At 42.4% G+C, this 20,021-nt stretch overlaps 1 protein-coding gene across 1 annotated transcript in view; it reads right to left on the reverse strand.

The window, feature by feature from the left end:
• The window catches only part of AASDH (aminoadipate-semialdehyde dehydrogenase), a 1,090,146-nt gene that overhangs the window by 943,234 nt on the left and 126,891 nt on the right, over positions 1 to 20,021 (reverse strand). The window contains exon 3 of the mRNA XM_044062487.1: positions 15,655 to 15,775. Within this exon, the coding sequence (XP_043918422.1) occupies positions 15,655 to 15,775 (121 nt within the window). The remainder of the gene's footprint in view (positions 1 to 15,654; positions 15,776 to 20,021) is intronic.

Consider the following 20,021-nt stretch of genomic DNA (forward strand, 5'->3'; position numbering starts at 1 on the left):
TTACCTTCAACAAATGGGACAGAGTCCTCAGTTAGATGAACCTTGGGTGGTCTTCATGAAAAGACATTCTGGCCTACTGCGGAGTCAAAAGCAGCTCTGCTCCTAGAAATCAACAACTTGTAATGAGCAATAAAGGTATGAGCACTGGACAAAGTGGCAGAGGCACAAATGTCATCTACTGCTGTTCTTGACCAAAAAGCTGATGCTGTGAAATGTGCTTTAGGGAGCTTAGGCAAAGACAACTTTCTCTGACTATAGACAAAAGATATGCAATCAGTCAACCAGCTGGCTACAGTCACTTTGGAAACTGCCATGCCCAGTCTGTTTGGTGAGACAGGTACAAACAACTGGTCTGTTTTCCTGAAATCTTTGGCCCAATGAAGATAAAATCAAAGATGCCTGTACACATCCAAAAGATGAAGCATGTATTCACCTTTATTCAAAAATCTTGGAAAGAAAACTGGGAGGTTAATGACTTGATTAATATTGCACTCAGAAGCCGCTTTAGGTAAAAAGGACAGATTGGTACATAAGGGCACTCTGTCCTTATGAAGATCCAGGTAGGGAGACTTGGAGGAAAGCACCCAGAGATCAGATACTCATCTAGCTGACACAGCAACTAGAAAAATTATTTTCCAGTACATTAGGCACCCTATTCCGCCAAAGCCTGAGTACTGGCTTCATCCCAGCCAAGTGGAGGACAGCCACTGTCATCCTTCTGCACAAAAGTGGAGCGTCCATTGATCCAGGAAAATATAGACCCATCAGCTTAACTAGCCTGACCTGCAAGGCCACAGAGTGGATTATCATGGACCTCATTAATAAGGACATTGTCAACCTCCAACCACTTGATCCCACACAGCTTGGTTTCATCAAGTGGTGGTCATGCCTGTTAAATTTGGTCGACTTCTATGAGACAGTCACCAAAGCCATGGACAAAGGGTAGACTGTGCACACCACCTAGCTTGACCTGGCCAAAGCCTTCAATACTATTCCCCACTCAGGTATAATAGATAAACTCTCTCAACTAGGCATCAATCCATATGTTACCAGATGGGTATCAAACTGGCTCACTGATAGAACCCACTTAGTCAAAACAGGGGAAGCCACCTCAAGCAGTAGACCTGTAACAGGCAGTGTACCCCAGGGATCAGTCTTGGGGCCTCTGTTTAGGATATACTTTTCTGAGGTGCAGGACAAAACCAGTGGGCTACAGCTGTCCAAGTTTGCAGATGACTGCAAGCTGGGTGCTGTCATCAATTCTCCTAATGATGTAGATGGACATTCTCAAAGAGGGTCTCACCCAAACAAATGACTGGTGCCAGAAACATGGCCTCAAACTGAATGTGAAAAAATTCATCATCATCCCCTTTCGGGAGAGTGATGTCTCCACAAATTATCACATTAACATTAAGTTCCTAAGCATGCAATCAGTTGTGAGGGACTTGGGTATCTAGGTTGATAGCAAACTGACTTTTGACCACCATATTGTCTCCACTGTATGGAAAGCTTTCTAAATGACCCAACTCATTAGTAAGGGTATCTCATCCAGGGACAAGGTGGTTATTACATCCTTGTATTCTTCCCTTATAAGACCCATTATTGAGTACAATGCCCCTTTCTGCATGTACCTCACAAAGCACATGCAGCAGCTGGAGAGACTCAAGAGGGTCCGCACCAGAAGAATCCAGGGCCTCAAACATCTACCCAACATGGATTAGGCTAAAGGTCCTGACCCTCTACTTAGTCTCCTACAGACTCCTCAGAGGAGACCTCTGTCTGGCATACAAAGCAATCTCAGACCCTGCCTTGATGGGAGTGCTGCATATCCGCAAGTCAAGCTCCACTCAAGTAATCCACATGCACGACCTCAACCTGATCTGTGACATCAATAGGACTTGCTGGTGGACAGATTTGTGTCCCAGAGACTCCCTCTCCATGTCAAGCAGAGTATCTCATTAACCCTTTTTAAGCGCAACCTAGATAACTAGATGGGGAGTAGAAAATACACCCCCTGGGATTCCACCTGTGTCTCTGCTGGACAGTGGCATTGAGTGCTGACTTGTTGGAACATGGGCTATATTCTTGGCTAGGCTTGTAAGGGCCTAAGGCCAATACCCTAGTACCTTCCTATGATCATATGAATTTAAGGTCTGTCTTGGCTAAAGGTTCCAACAGGCTTTTGGTCAGACTATAAAGCAGGACAGTTAAATCCCATGGATGAGTAGGGTCCTTACCTGGCACCTAAGTAAGAAGGTGCCTTTCAGAAAAGTCTTGCACAACTTGGAAGGGGCCAAAGAAGAATGATTTTTACTTAACTCATTCCCTCCAGTACAGCTCTTTTGATTGTGTACCTTTAACTCCTAGTGGGTGTGGCTTGAGCCTTTAAAAAATAAAGTTATCACCTTACAATTCTAACAAATACTCATTGACATAGGTCAAATATCAATACAATTGTGTTTGCCGTCATGTATGCTTCAAGATAAAATATTCCGATACCTTGTATAGGGCATGGTTTTGGCATTATTAATGCAAATATGAACAAGCAATATTTGACGCCTAGAGGAGCAGTAGGAGGTAACTGCAGATACACCTGGAAGCGTCACTCGGATGTAATGAAAAGTTGGAAATGGCAGCTAACTGTACTTTAATAGTAGAGAAACTTGCACCCTAATTAAAAACAGAAGCTAAAAATTCAAGGACAGCGGGCAGAAAATGGGTCCAAATCTCTACGGAGGGCTCAAATTGAAAATCTCTTCCATTTACTTTTGTAGATTTTTCTGGTAGAAGTTTTTTGAGTAGAAAAGAGAATATGCCTGCCCCAGAAGGTAAGCCTGGGCTGTCTAGCCATCACTGGAACTGGAGAAACCATGCAGTCAGCTTGAGGCCTGTTAGGTCTGGATGAGTTAATCCAGTCGGATGAGACAGGAGATCTGAACTGAGGTCCAGTATCCAGGGCAGACATAGAGGATGAGACCACAGGAAGGGTAAACGAATCTTGCAAGGCCAAAAAGGTGCAATGAGGACAACTCTGCTCTTCAAGCGGTAAGCTTTCTATAGGAATTTGGGGATTAGACATAATGATGGATAAGCATAAAGGAGACCATAGGGCCATTCATGAACTACAGCATCTCTCAGTGACTCCCCCTAGACAGGGGACCAGGGTGAAGAACCTGCTGCACTTGTTGAGGGAAGAAGCAAAAAGATCGCAGCATAACCGGCCCCATCGATGGGAAATTCTCTCATACACTTTGACACTGAGAGACCACTTGGGAGGCATCACAATGGACCTGCTTAGTTTGTCTGCTAGCACAATGGTTTTCCCCGGTATGTGCGTTAGTATGAGAAAGGGGTCGGAAGAGATCTCCCATTGCAACACTCACACAGACTCTCGACATAGAGGATAAAATATAGTTCCCCCGGTTTGTTGAGGTACCAGACTACAGACATATTGTCCACTTGAATCGTAATCATACAGGAGGGGAGAGGGCATCTTGAAAGGCCTGCAACACAAAGAGGACCGCTCTCATTTCCAGGACACTGATGTGGGACTTGGTCTCTTCTGGGGACCACATACCTTGGTCTGTCCTCTCCAAGAAATGCCCCCACCCCCAACTGGGTGGCATCCATGGTTAGTGTGGCTACCAGTAGTGAGAGAAAAATGGACTACCCCGAGAAACTTTATCTGAACAGATCCACCAAAGAATGTGTTTCTTGCAAACTTGTGTGATTCTGACTGCAGCATACAAGGTCTGCTGAAAAACAGATCACTGTACTGAGAGTCCACTGCAGAATCTGCATATGAAATCTGGCTAATGGAAACAAGAGTAACTGCTGCTGCCATGGACCCTAAGGCATGCAAGACTAGTGATGCAGAATGGAAGATCACTTCCATGATCTGGGATCTGAGGGTTTGTGCTCTTGTTGGAAGAAGTGACACTATTTGATTGACCATGTCTAGACCAGCACCTATGAACTCTAGGTTCTGTGTAGATGTGAGCTGTGACTTGTAGTTGACTGTGATGCCCAGATAGAGACACAACTGGAGCAAGTAGTCCCTTGCTTGTATTAAGTAGATGCCTGGTCAGAGCAGTTAGGAACCAGTTGTCTAGATGTGGAAATACCCGGAATCCCAGCAGTCTCATGTGAGCTGCTACCACCACCATGCATTTGGTGAACACCCTGGGGAATGTGGTAAGGCCAAAGAGCAGTGTTCTGAACTGATGCCAACTGTCTCTCAGCTGGAAGTGCAGATATCTCCTGAAGCACCTGTTCATTTTGATGTGATGATACATATCCTGAAGATCAATGCAGCAGATCAAATCACCCTTTCACAGCAGGGACAAAATGGACTGAACCATAACCATCCGGAACTTTGAATACATCACATACTGCTTTAGCTTGCCGAGATCCAGGATGGATGGCAGTAAAAAAATCTTGAGTAGGTTCCAGATCCTATCTGGTCGGGGGTGGACCTTCTAGGTAACTTTTTTTCTAGCATCGTTTCCATTTCTAAGGCTGCTACCTCCGTCTGACTGGGTGGAATATCAGGGATCAGGGATGCCCAGGCTTTGTGGTACAGACTCAAGCACCCTCACCAACTGCCTCAAGAGAACAGCATAAGGGCAACCTTTCAGAAGTGCTGGTAGGGTTTGTCTGAGAAGAAATCCTAGAAACCCTGACACTGTGGGCCACCTCTGCTGCAAGGGCAGTATCTTCCGTTACAGTTTTCCCCTGCGCCCCTGGGAGAAGCATCTCCTCGTGAGTGTTAAAAAGGACCTTGGGACTTTCAAAATCACATCATCTTACTTCCTTGCTGATTCCAGGAGAAGGGTGTCCAGGGGTAGAAAAATGAATCCCAACAAGGTTTTTTTCCTTCTTGCTCACTTCTGGTGAGCATTTCCTTTACCTTTGGTCTGAACAAAGATGATCCATCAAAAGAAGCACTGATAAACGAAGAATTGAAAGGCTCTGCAAAATCACACAGGGGTATCCAGATCCAGGCATGCCTCCTGGTGGTTATGCTTGAACCTGCTGCCCATGAGTTACCCCTGCAGCATGTGATATCAGCCTCATAGACATGTTAGATATGGACTGAAGATTGGCCAGTTGTGAAGAAACCTAGTTCTGGTCCTCCACAGACAGATAGAAAGAGATATGGAGAATTCATTGGTGAAATCTCTTTGCAACCTTGTAAACTGCACCAAATAATTCAGCAACTGCTTGGCAAAGGTTGCTGAAGCATAAACTCCCTTTCCAAATCTGTCCAAAGCCTGAGACTCCCTGTTAGGGGGATGGACAGATGAGCTCTGCAAGCTAGCTGTTTCTTGGTGGTTGCCACCACAACCATGGCATCTTCTGGGAATCTCTTGCTCCAGTGGGCTCTGTCCTTTGAGGGACTAAAAACCTATTGGGTCACCTGGGGATAAGCTCCAAAGTACATCTCCATCCATGCATGGCGTGAGACAAGGTCTATTAGCTCATCAGCAAGTGGGGTCACCCAAGACGTTGCTGGGCCAGACCCAAAAGCCTCCAGGAATTGCAGAAGACTGTTTAATTTTTGCTTTAGAAATTCAAGAATTTCTCAGAGGGAGACATCATCAGGTGGATACCTGGGGAACTCCTCCTCTTCATCGAAGTCAGTGTCCTCGGTGAGAGATTCCAGGGGGAATCTATGTGCTTCCTTCTGCACATTCTCTTTCTAGGGATCTCATTAGTGGTGTGGTCTGCCGAGGTATTGGAAGTGACAGGTGAGGGGAGGACTTACTGGAAGCTTGACAGGGTTGGCTGCCCTGGTGGGATAGACTTGACAAGCTCAGATATCAGATCTGATAGTGGGATACAGATAAAATCCGAAGGGGGGGGGTGAAATGTCCTCTCTCTAGTCAGTGAGTAGGCCTCTCCAGTACTTCAAAGGCAGATGGTCCAAGAGAAACAGCAGTCAGCTGAACCGGAGCCAAATGCTCCTGCACTCACATGTCCTGAATCAGACCTCTGACATGAGAAGGGAGTAGGACCCAAGCTGTCCAGCACCAAGGCTCCCGGGGGAAGGATGGCTCTGACAAATTTGGAATCGACCCCAACCCCCTGGAGCCAGAGTTGATGTTTTGGCTCCAAGAGTTGTCATGCTCTGAAAGGGTCAGAGCCAGTCAGCTGAAGAACATGACTGGAGTATAACAGCCTGCCTTTGGATCCAACAATGACACTGTCAAAGGTCTTGGATTCAAGCAGTCCAAAGCCACAGTTCGAATCAGAGAAGGGGGGGGGGGTCACTTGAGGTTCAGTGGATGGTAGACTCATGGGTCCAATAGGAGATAAGAGCTGGAATTACCCCCCCCCCAATCTGGATCCAAGCTCTGAGGAACTTCCTCATCATTCTATCTGCCTCTGCTTTGGACAAGCTCCTGGAGAACATAAGGCAGGAACTGGCAGATGGTGGCCTGGAGTATCTCCTCTATGTCTTCTGTAGGAACACTGAATGGAACCGAGGAGAGATTGGCTGTGGCAAGAACCCGGGGGGGGGGTGGAACCAATTTCGTAGAAGAACTAATAATGGTGATTCTAGAGTCTTTGCCTTTCAGAGCCAATTCAGGATTTCCTTTTCTGATTTCTTGATGGGGGGTTGAGCTCCAGCAGGTAAAGAAGAGGAAATGAAGGAGTCCCTTCAAAACCAACCTGTTCCTGCAATCACTTAACAGCTCGTGAGTTAATGCCTGCACAGACAGTGCAGTCAGTATCTAACTGGACAGCGCCAAGCAGTAAACCCACTCCCTGTGGGCATCAGAGTTGGGAATCTTATGCCCACAGAAGTGCATTTTCTAAAGCCCATAGGCTTATCTTGCATATTTTCACTGATAGAAGTGAGAAAGATATGAAGAAACTTTTTTTTTTGTGAAAGCAGAGGATGTACCAACAATAGTACAAAGAATACCCTCTAGAGGGTAACAGAGTGTGAAGGCAGAGGAAATGAAGAAGTACCAACAATGGCATGCAAAGAAGTACACTAAAAAGCAATGGGTAGAAAAACCTGAGCCTGACAAACAGAAGCCTGAAAAATTGCAAGGGCAAGAAAAGAGGAAGGGTGGAAAAAAGAATATTTGTCCCAAAAAATAGGTTAAACTTACAACACTTAATTACAGAGCACCCAAATGCTCGAAAGATGACAATTCATGTCTGGGTGTTATGGCAGTGCATGAGATCTCAGGTATCCTAGGTTAGTGAGGCATTATGGGTAAAGGGAGATGCTCAAGAGTTGGATTTATGAATCTGGAAAAACTAGATGAGCCAGATCCTAGGTTGGATCTAAGACCCATCATTTGAGGAATGAACAAAAATGGCATCATCAGATGTATCATTTTACCTCACAAGGTCCTTGACGTACCAAAAACTGAATCATTCAGCACCCCCATAAAACAAATTTCTCTCACCATGACAAAGTTTAATCCATCAACGCCATTTGACTTCTCAAAACCCTTTTGCTGGCCTGGCTGAAGACAAAGGTTTGCACTATTTCATGTAGCAATGAAATCAGATAAGGAAACAGACAAAATCCAGGTAAATACACTTCTATATGCTGTAAAACATATGCTATAAGCCTCATAAATTTTTCATTCTCAAACAGCCACAGTGTTACACAAGTCCATAAGTAATACATTTGATGCACATTTTGTGCAAAATGAAATATTACAAATAAGAAAGCAAGCTTCCACACGTGTATATAAGCAGACAGAAAAATGTGCTGAAGCATCTGAAAGGCAACTATATGAACAGGTAGAAAAATGTGTGCTTAATGGCACAAATGACAAACAAATAAAGGACAGAATTGTGATTGTGCTGGGTGATGTAGAAGAATCTTGATGGTTACAACCTAAAGTTATTCTAAATTTGAAAAAGACTATACAAATAACCAGAGATGTAAAACTAGTGAAAAGGCCAAATGCTAACTTACATATAGCAAATTATGTATGTAAGTAAAATGCAAAGGTAATGACAAGTTTTAAAAAAGGCATAAAGCTAGCCAATTTAAGTGAATGTTTGAGAAAGATAGTTAGAGAGCAAGTCTGGCAAATGCATGTCGTGTGATCATTACCATATGCTGTATGTGGTAGGAGATGTAGGAATTTAAGAGATAATTTTGCAATCATTTGTAAAAATTACCAAGTAGAAGTTGCTTCTGAAAATACAATTGCATCTAAAAAAATTGTGCAGAAAGACATTTTCCTGGGTCCAGTCACTGCTGCATCTGATGCAGAAGCAGACTGGCAAGTTAAAATTCTTATACGTGGAGCAGCTGCGAGTTTCAAGATAAAGACAGGGTCCAATATTACTGTGATACCATGTGTTACATATAGAAGTGTCTTGATTCATCCACAGATGCATGAAGCAGAGACTGAAATTCAAAGCCCAGCAGGCACGCTCTAGTATCCTTATAAATTTCTAGCCATGTAGAAATTTATAAGGAAGAGACAAGACACAAGTCTGAGTACTGGTTTTGTGCTGGATGGTTCATATGCAACTATTCTGTTCAACAGAGATTTGGCATGTGAAATGGGCTTACTTGCTAAAATAAATGAAATCTGTGGAGACATGTTTGGCGAAATTGGCCTGCTTACTTGTGAGCCAGTAAAAATTAATCTAAAACCAAATGCTGTTCTGTACAGTACACAGTGATCACACCAAGGAGGGTGCCATTTCCTATGCTATACCAAAAAAAACAAAACAAAACAAAACAAAACAAATGCAGAGCCTTGACATTACTACAAATGCAACTGAACTGCCAGTGCTGTGCTCCTCTGAACCCAGTAATTAAAAAAAGAATGGTTGAGTGCGAATATCTGTTGATCTAAAAAGCCCAATGATGCTTTTGTGCATGAAAGTTCTTATTGCTAATATTAGAGTTAATGCAAAAGTGTCTTCCACACTTGATACTTCAGTTGATTCTGGCAAAAAAACTTAGATAAAGAAATTCAAAAGCTGGCAATGTTCGTCATCCCTATGTGAAGTTTGTTACAAAAAGCTGCTATTTGATATAGTCTTAAACACCTGAAATTTTTCAGCATCAAACAATTCATTTACTCAGGGGTCAGAATGGTGGTGGTGGTGATGGTATGTTTGACAGCTTAGTATTTGGTCCTGTAGAAACAAAATATTACATGATTCAAGGTTAGAAGTGGTGCTTAGAAGTGATGCTGCAATCTGTCAAAAATGCTATTATATGACAAATGCTGTTGTAGCAAAACACAGCTACAATATTCAGGGTATGACAAGTGTTAGTGGTGCCAAACCAGATGTAATCAAGGTCAGAGCAATAGCCAACTTATGTTATGACTCTGAGAACTGTTTTAAGTCAGCTGCACCCCCAAACCCAGAAAAAGATAATCTCTTAGTTCTTTATCTTGCAACTCTTCTGACCTCAATCTCCTGATACCCAGAGTCACTAGTCAAATCCACACCATGCTACTGGTGATGTATACCTTGTCTCTATTTCAGGGTCTGAAGCTGGATATTTCAGTGTTTGCAGCATTTTACAATGTGGCATATGTGATACAGAATATTTTGGAATACATTTTAAATTAGCATATTTAATATAATTAATTATGAAAAAAAGTAAAGTATAGTTGTAGAAAATCTTACCATAATAGTAGATGCCCTTTCCTTCAATGATGCAGTATTCTTTACATATGGGATTCCCTGCCATTGGAAGCCCGACGTCCGGCCAGTATAGCAAAGCCTACTGTTGTTTTAAGGTACGTCAAACATCACGCATATGCTCCTTGCACTGCATAGGGCATAAAGATGACATTTGGATGTACCAACCTCAGAAATTATTGCCCCATTAGGAACAGCAGTCTAAGGAAATCCAAAAGGTAGCCTGTGCATCTAGGAAGGAAATGGACTAGAAGGATGGAGGGAGGGATTGAATACTGCAACAGTGAAGGAAAGACCATCTACTGTTACAGCAAGATTTTACACAACTGTACTATTTCCTTCCATATCACTGTTGCAGTATTCTTTATATATGGAAGAGTGCCAAAGCTCAAGAAGAAACTTGGGAAGAGGAAGGAGCAGTAGACTCCTCTAAAAAGCTCTATCAAATGGCTCTAGCAAAACCAGATCCAGCTCTAGACATACCATCCAGCTTGTAGTGCTTGGTAAAAGTATGCACACAAGTCCAAGTAGCTGCTTCAAGAACAGAAAAAAGCACCAGAACAAACCATAGATCTAGCAAAATGAGCCTTCATAGAATATGGAAGGCTCTTACTATGAAAAGTATAACAAAATGAAATAGCCTTTGAAATCCAAGAAGAAATAGGTTGCTTGGATACAGGTAATCCTAAGGACCTAGGATGAAAAGAAACAAACTGATCCGATTTTCTAATAGCCCTAGTCTTATCCAAATAAAATCTGAGTTGTCTATGTACATCCAAAGTATGCAGCACCCTTTCACTGTCAGATTGCGGAGAGGGGAAAAAAGTAGGCAAATGAATAGACTGATTAAGTGACAACTCATTAACTACCTTAAGCATAAAAGAAGGATTACTAATGCAAGGACATTATGAAATATCAAAAAAGGATGACACGCCATAAGAGCTTAAAGCTCAGACACCCATCTGACAGAACTAACAGCCAACAAAAGAACCATCTTCCAAGAACAATGGTGCAAAGAAGCTGAAGTGGCAGGCTCAAAGGAAGCCTGAATCAATTTCTCCAGAACAAAATTAAGATACCAATTACGGAGGAACAGACTTCCTGGGAGGTCTCATAGGAAGGATGCCTTTAAGAAACTATTTAGTCTCAAATCTAGAAGCTAAAGGAGGAGACAAAGGCAGACAAGCAGCGATAGCTGATAAGTGGGCCTTAATAGAAGAAGAGGCCAAACCAGCATTGAGTAACTCACACAAATAAGATAGAACCAAAGGAACATCAAGAATAAGTGGATCCAGATTACGAGAGAGACATCAAACAGAAAACCTCTTCCATTTGGATAAGTAGAATTTCCTAGTAGTGGGCTTCTTGTCCACCTGCAGGACCCTTAGCACATCCTCAGAAAAACAGTGTCTATGAGGAATCAAAATCCTATCATCCACAGTGTCAGCTGAAGAGTGGACAAGTGGGGATGGATGAGAGATCCCTTGTCTTTTGTGAGTAGATCCACCCTTTGGGGTAACTTGTGATGATTACCCTTGGCTAGATGCAGAAGAAGAGGGAACCAATGCTGTTGTGGCTAAAAGCGAGTCAACAACAAGATTTTGAGAGCATCCTGTTGAATTTTGAACAGAACTTTTGGAATGAGAGGAAGAGGATGAAACGCATATCCCTTTCCAAGAAAAAGAGACAGAGTCCACTTTCCACACTAGAGGACCTGGGACTCTGGCACAAAATAGAGGAAGTCGTCTGCTCAGAGGGGAGGCAAATATATCTACTTGTGTACCCCACTGGTGGACAATGTCCAGAAACACATCCCTGTGAAGCATCCATTCATAGGATTGAGTTAAGAACCTGCTCTGAGTGTCTACCACAATATTCTGACTGGAAGGGATGTAAACTGCCTGAAGCAACACTTGATACTTGACAGCAAGATTCCATACCAGAAGTGCCAACTGACAAAGACAGTAAGATCTTGTTCCTCCCTGTTTGTTGATATATCACATCACTGTGGTATTGCCTGCGAATAACATTAGAGGCCCTGGAGGGAAAAGGGGATGAAAAGGCTGAAGAGCCAGCATAAGAGCTCTCATCTCTTTGACACTGATGTGCTCCTTCTGCAGACGAGGTGACTACACCCCTTGTACCTTTAGAGAGCCAAAAGCTGCTCCTTATCCCATGTCTGAAGCATCTGTGAACAGATCCTGAGAAGGAAAAGGGGGATGAAAAGGGAGCCCTGGATTCAGAGACAACTGCTGGATCCACCAGAGAAGTTCCTTCTTAAGACAAGGAAGGAGAAGAACTACAAAGGCTAGAGGATCTGCATGTTGAAGGCACAGTGACTTCAGTAACCACTGAAATGTTCTCATGTGGAGTTTGGCCAGAGGGAGCATCGGAATGGTGGCTGCCATGAAACCCAGAGCTCTCAGAAATTCCATGGCTGTAATGGAGGCCAGAGGAAGAAGAGTTTGAAAGAAAGAAATGAAAGTCAAGGCCTTTGGAGGAGGCAGGGATGCCAGCATAGGCGCCATCTGAATCCTGCAACCCAGAAATACATGATCCTAAGAAGGAGTCAGAGAAGACTTTTGGAAGTTTATTATGAACCCCAGACTAAGAAAGAAAATAGCAAAATGAAGATTTTGCAAAAGTATCTCTGGAGAGGATGCCTGAATCAGCAGATCATCCAAGTAAGGGAATAACTGTATCCCTTGAAGCCTACAAAAAGCAATCACAGGAGCGAGGCATTTGGTGAATACCCTTGGGGTAGTAGAAAGGCCAAAGGGGAAAAAACAGAGAACTGAAAATGCCAGGACGCAACAGAGAAAAGCAAAAATGTCCTGAAAAAAGGGTAGATCAGAATAAAGAGATAAGCATCCTTGACATCTAGATACACCATAAAGGCCTAAGGGGCAAAAGAGAAAACAGAGTCTGAAAACATCCAAAATGAGGGTACCTTCAGAAAAGTGCTTAGATAAGACAGGTTTGGAATCGGTCTCCATGTGCAATCTTTTCTAGGAACTAGAAAATTGTTGAGTATAACCTCCTCCCCCTTTGGGGCACAGGTACCTCTTGAATAGTATCCTGAGCCAAAACATCTCAAAGAACCTCTGGGGAAAAAAGGAAGTTTTTCTCGTGGAGGCTGAGGAATGCCCATAAATGGGGGATGGAATTTCCACTGGATGAAGTACCTCTGGTGAATAATGGACAGAACCCAAGAATCCTGAGTAATCTTAAGTCAAACAGGAATAGAAGGAAAAAGGTGAAGAGAAAGAGGAATGTGGCTGGTTAAAGATGGACAGTCATACTATTATATATATACTTATTATCAAGAGGAGCATCAGGTAAAGTTTGAAGCTTTTATTAGGGTAGCCTAATGGTTAAGGTGTTTGCCTTACAAACACAAGGTGCAGGGTTTGAATCTCACAAGGGATAATTGGCTAGGTTTAAAATGGCCCACAAGGGCAGTTAGCTTAGTTCTAATCTATGAATCTATGAATCTATACAAAACCTGGTTTATCAGGAAAGAAAGGCTTCTGAGTCCCTGAAGTCTGATTGGCCTTAGCTGCAGGAGCCCGCTTACCACTCTTTTTTTACCCTTAGTAGGAGGGTGGTATTGCCTACAAACAAAGGCTGGGTTATTGGGGTAGTTCCTCTGAAATGTAGGCATAGGAGAATCAAACACATGTTTGAGCTCCGGCAAGGCCTTCCCGTTATCCTGAAGGGACCTAAACATACCAGCAGCTGCTTCCCCGCACAAAAGTTTATTATCAAGAGGAGCATCAGGTAAAGTTTGAAGCCTAAGCCAAGAACACCTCCTCATCACTGAGCCAAAAGCAGCAGCCCTAGAAGAGGCATCTGCTGCATCATAACTACACTTAACAGAATGACGAACCACTTGGGAGGAAGGCCCTAACAAAGAAAGAGCAGAAGTTTTACCCTCAGAGTCAGGGAGATCAGAAATGAGCTGACAAGCCTAAGAAAGGAGAGCCAACACATACCTGGACATATGGGTCTGATAATTAATAATCCCAAAAGTCAGAGTAGTAAAGGTATAAACCTTCTTACCTAGCCTTGACATGGTTCTGCTGTCTTTATCAGAAGACAGTAACTTGGGAGAAGGAAGCAATTGACAGGGCTTGTCAGAAGCTACAGACACCACCGAGGGGTCAGCAGCAGGACATTTGTACAAAAAATTACAATCCTAAGGCACCCTATAAAACCTAATAGGCTTCTTGGGAGCAGGGGACAGAGAATCAGGAGCTTTGGAAAAAGCATCCAACAAAAGCAGCCAAACAGGAGGAATAGCAGAAGGTTTTGGAGATTCCAACTGTAGCAACTCATAATACCTCTTATGGATGTCAGACACCTGAGCACAATCCCATTTAAAAAAATTCCATCATCTTAGAGATTGTGTCCTCAGAATAAATTTCTTCAAAAGGAGTATTAGGGCTGTTAGATTCCTCCTCCTCTGACCTATAGTCCAAAGGAGAAGGAATTTGGGTAGAGTAAACCAGGGATTCTTCATCAGAATCTGACTTCTCCCCAAAATAATCCTGTTCACTGGGCCTTTTAACAGGAGAAAAGCACCAAGGGGAAGCAGGAACAGAAACCCCTTGAGGAGGTTTTTAATGCCATCAAAGCATTAAACAACCCCTGAGTCAAGGCCTGCCACTCACTCTGTGGATCCCTAGAAGCATGAGAAACATGTTTAGTTTTTTTGTTTCTTCTTAAAAGGAACATCCTTCCTATAAAACTTAGGAGACTCTGACTCAGGATGGCATTCAATAAGCATAGTAGGAACTTCTTCCCTAAGTAGAATCTGTGGAACACCCCTAGGCCCCTTGGAAATATCCAATCATGGTTTCCCTTGAATGTCCGAAATGGATGCCTGCAAACTCTCGTTGGACATGCTGCAAGCCGGATCCTCACCAGCCTCCAACCTGGTCGCAAAGCCGGACAAGTTTACGGGTTCTCACTGACCTGAGGAGAAACACCCGGCAGAGGCTGGCAGTGGAATTTCCAGTTTTAGTTTTTTCACCTTCTTCTTCCCTAATGGTTGACCCTCGGGGAGGGAAGTCCCTTCCACTATATCTTTAGCGAGAAGCATAAGACACTGGTTCTCTAGATACAAAGAAAGGGAAAAAAGCTTATTATGCAGGGTCTTCAGAATGAAAGCCTGACAAACAGGACAGGTCGCATGGTCGTGAGAAGCTCCTACGCAAAAAAGACGCTCATCGTGGTGGTCCTTATGGGGAATCTGTCTACTGCACTGGCATTTACCCTTTCTGGATGACATTAACCCCTAACAGCAACAAAAAATCCAAGAAAAAACAAAATCCCAACAGGGTACTTTACTACAATGGCTCGGACTTCAGAAAATAAAATGTAGGCATTCACTGGAGAACAAAAATGTGTTCAAACTGGCGGAAAAGGACGTAGGCGAACAGACTGATGATCGGAAGATGCATTCGGACTGATGGCAAAGAAGTTCTGAGCTTGGTAAGTCTGAATATCACCTTTACGCCCTATGCCACACGAGGAGCATAAGTGTGATGTTCTGTGTACCTTAAAGCAACAGTAGGCTTTGGTATACTGGTCGGATATCAGGCTTCCAATGGCAGGGAAACCCATACATAAAGAATACTGCAACAGTGAATGTAAGGATATCTATTAATTTCACTTAACAGGTGAAGCTGTCACTTGAGGTATCTAGTTACAGAGATTCATACAATTTATAAGAGAGCTCTGCCCACATATAGAGATGGTGTAAAAATTCACTACCCAAACAATGAAATACATTGAAAACTACATACTTAAATGTTAACAGTTACACCATCCTAGACAAATGTAATAAATAATTATATCACAGAAACATGTACAGTAAAATATCCACTGTGTAATAATGTTTTAGTCCTATTCCTAACAACAAGATATCAGAGAGCAAAAGATGAGCAAGATAGCAAATCTTCTCAAAGAGCAATATTAAAGAAAGAACAAAATAGTCCATACCTCAAGCAAACCCTTTTGGACAAGAATATATTTCAGATGAGACTTTTTCATAAAACAGGCTGACAGACTAGGTGGAGTGCCAGGATCAACTGGGGCATATGCTGCAGGCACCTGAAGGATCCTTAAACAATAACAGAAAAACACATTAATCACCCCCCAAAAGTGCAAAAAAAAAGGATTAAAATTGAGATATTAAACATCCACCTCATTTTAAATGAACAATAACAGCTGCAGAAAACCTGATAAATGCACAATTGCAGACTTTACTGCGCAGTTCCATCACTATTGCTGGCACCAACGGCTTTCCTCACGTTCTGTATTAGTGCTGATCTGAGGATAAGTGCAGTACTAAGTAGTGCTATCCAGTTAGCAGAACCACAGTGCCATTAAGTGACGCGGTACTCTCAGGAAAAGTATAAGATAATAAATGAGTGTCTATATTATGACATTGAACGTTAAATTTATCAACACCCAAAATGCTGACACAAAAACATCGAACAACAACATAACCAAAATGCTAAAATGTTGAAAATCAAAATATTGAAGTGTCATAGCTGGCCAACACTGCATCCTGGCTGTTGCTGAACAATAAAACAAAATTAAATAACCATATACCTCACCTTCACTAAATGTAGTGAAAAACAAAGTAAATAAGCTCTTGTCACATATAGAAGGAAGTAAACTAGCCATAAATTCGTCAACATGAACTTGTACATGTATTTGATACTCATGCATGTATTTCATGCATTCCATTATACACTTAATGGTACTATGATTTTAAAAGCTTGGCTATCGCAAGGCGATATATATATATATATATATATATATATATATATATATATATATATATAGCAAGGCTATACTCTACGTTATATTTATATTACAGTTCTACAACAGTTACGGACCACTAAATTAAAAACTTTTACTCAAATTATAGCATAATTTAAGTTTATTCAATATAAAATCAACAACGTTTACATTCATTACATTTGAATAACACTTAAAATTTACCGTGTTGTTTTAAATAACTTGGAATCGTACTTAACAGCTAGTACACAATGCCGCACTTGCGTACCACATCACTAAAGACAGTGTAGCCAACTACAGCAAGTCAGTATTTTGATTTTCAATATTTTAACATTTCGATTATGTTGTTCGATGTTTTTGTGTTGGCGTTTTGGTTGTTGATAATTTCAACATTCAATATCATAATATAGACCCAATAAATGATACAGCAGAGAATGAGCCAGAGTATGAAGAAAGTGCATACCAAATAGATTCAGGTAAAAAATGCAAACATATTACTGATTTGCAGTTAAAGTTCAGCTGGGGGAAGATAAGCAATAGTCTGACAAAGTACAATTGTGTATCTAAATTACAATAACAGCAGATGTTTGAATAGATCACAGTTGTAGAATTTGTTACTTCTGGGACTTCACTACCATGTGTCCCATCTGTCTGACCAGTCTTTCCTCTACTCAACACATGCCCACCCCTACGCAAATAATAGCATGTTAGTATAAGAGGTAAGTACACCAACCTCATCTTCAGAGCTTTGCTTTCTTATCCCCTAAGCACAGGAGATTTTTTGTCTGTACCCTAGGTTATATACCTCATGACAAGATGAAAGGATAAATTGACAGGACCCACCAGAGCCGAAGTCATGGTCACATAAGAGGGGCACAAACTGTTAAGCCCCTACCCAGGTTCAGCAATCTATCATAGTCTCAAAAGGGGTGGGGGAGGGAGAAGGGAGTCACAGATGGAAAAGGAGGGAACCATACAAAAGCCCTAGAGGGGGAAAAAAAGAGAGAGAGAAGGTCTATAGTGGGGATCATGAGTGAGAGTATGTACTTCAACAGTGATCTATTTAAACATCTGTTATGGTAGCTTACTTACAAAACTGCACAATATTCTTAATGAGATTAACAATGCAGCATTCATTACTTCTGGGTTGACTCCCAGGGCTTAAACAGACTGAGTGATGGAAGGAGGCTACTTGGCATTGCAAAAGATGCCCTAATGGATAGCCTTGGCAAGCTAGTGCTTGGTGAAGGTGTGGACAGAGGACCATGTGGCTGTCTCTAGAATGACTATGGCATCAACTCCTTGATAAAAAAAACACTGTGGTAGCTACTGCCCTGGCAGATTGAAGCTGACAGTCTCTGAACCTTGCAGTGATAGCAGAAAAGTACAGTTGTGTACACTTACTATAAATGTAGATGTTCGAGTGTATTCACTGTTGCAGTCATTACATTTGGGTAATCTGCTGGCAGGTTGCCCTCAGTCGGCCTGAATTCCAAAGTCTTGGGTCTTGCGTCGGTTGCTGTCTCCTCTTCCATGATGTCAGGTCGTCAGGGGGTATAAAACAAGCAGCCTACGCCATTTTCTTTAGTTTTTGTTGCCCCAGATGTCAGGTGCCTCCCAAATGGGTAGCAAAAAAATATATATAAGCTATATATATATATATATATATATATATATATATATATATATATATATATGCAACAATACAAACTTTACCTTCATCTACAATCAAATACACCACAAAGGTTGTGGAAGATAGTGAAGAAAAGAGAAACTCCAGAATAAAAGGGGGGATGGCGGGTGGGTAACCTGGACTGCAACAGTGAATACACTCGAACATCTACATTTATGGTAAGTGTACACAACTGTACTATGTTCTTCGTGTTTCACTGTTGCAGTCATTACATTTCGGTAGAATCCCAAAGCTATGGATGGGAGGCTGGAGCTAAACTGCATTAGGGGCGGCTATAAGGACCTGCAGAACTGCAGTGGCAAAGCCTGCCCTGGACTTCGAGTAGAGAGGCAAATGATGATGCTTTGTAAAAGTGTGAACAGAATTCCAAGTAGCAGCCTCTAAAATGTCTTTGGTTGGTACTCCTCTGAGAAAAGCTGCGGATGTAGCTGAAGCCCTGGTAGAATGAGACCTAATGCCCTTGGACACCGGTTTGCCATGGTGTAAGTAGCAGAAACGAATGCAGTGGCTTATCCACTTTGAAATATTCTGCTTTGAAATAGCCTTTCCCTCTGATCCTGCAGCATAGAGCTTTAGTCCTGCTCAAGTAGAATTTTAGTTGTCTGTGTACGTCCAAAGAATGCAGAATCCGCTCCCCCTTGTTCTGCGGATTTGGATAAAAAGTTGGCAGATGAATAGTTTAGTTAAGAGCCATACTGGAAACCACCTAAGGCATAAATGAAGGATTGGTCCTGAGGGACACCCTGTCTGGGTAAAATATGATAAAAGGCTCCACAGCCATGAGGGCCTGTAGCTCTGAGACCCTTCTTGTTGAAGTAATTGCTAGGAGCAGAGCTGTTTTCCATGATAAGAACTTTAGATCTGCAGTAGCAGCTGGTTCAAATGGAGGCAGGGTGAGCTTTTCCAACACATAATTGAGGTCCCATGCAGGAATTGGTGATCTTCTGGGAGGCCTTAAATTTTCGGCCCCTCTAAGATACTGCTTTAGTAAAGGATGAGAAAAGATTGGTGGCTCTATGTTGTAATGAACCGAGATGGCAGAGGCATGGATTTTTATTGATGAAAAAGACAGGTCTTTGTCAAGCATCTCAGTCAAGTATTGTAAAATCTGAGGAATATTTGGCTCTTCTGTGTCAGTTTCTTGTGCTTGGTTCCAAGCACAGAATCTCTTCCATTTATCAGCATAAGATTTTCTAATACTAGCCCTTCTGGCTTCCAAAATGACATCCATCACAGCTTTACTGAGAGGTGTTGTTTGAATAACTACCTGATCAGCCATGCTGCCAGGTTCAGTGTTTGGAGCTGATTGTGCAGGATCTGATTGTTTTGCTGGGACAGTAAGTGAGGTATTTGAGGCAAGTACAAAACTGGGAATTGAGATGTTCCTTATAATTAGGTACCAGCATTGGCGGGGCCAGTCCAGGGCAATTAGTATCTTCTTTAGTTTCTCTTGTCTGACTTTTAGTAGGACCTTGGGAAGAAGAGGCAGAGAAGGAAAGGCGTAAACTGATAGCTTTTTCCAACTGAAGGATAGGACATCCACTTTCCATGCTTGTCTGTGATAATTCCTTGTGCAGACTTTTTCCAGTTGATAATTCCGAGGAGAGGCAAATAGGTCTATGTCCGGGCTCCCCCATTTCTTTGTTATCATGCTGAAGACTTGTGGATCTAGTTTCCACTCATGAGGGTCCATAAGGTTTCTGCTTAAATCGTCTGCCAGAGTATTTTGCTTTCCTGGCAGGAATTGAGCTTGAAGATGTACTTGGTAAGTCAAGGCTGTGTCCCACAGTGCCATGGCTAGTCTGCAAAGGGGAGTATGAGGGCGTACCCCCCTGCTTGTTTATATACCACATAACCGTGGTGCTGT

Source organism: Protopterus annectens, chromosome 2.part1 (genome assembly GCF_019279795.1).
Source record: "Protopterus annectens isolate FY-2018-M chromosome 2.part1, PAN1.0, whole genome shotgun sequence".
NCBI classification, from domain to species: domain Eukaryota; kingdom Metazoa; phylum Chordata; order Ceratodontiformes; family Protopteridae; genus Protopterus; species Protopterus annectens.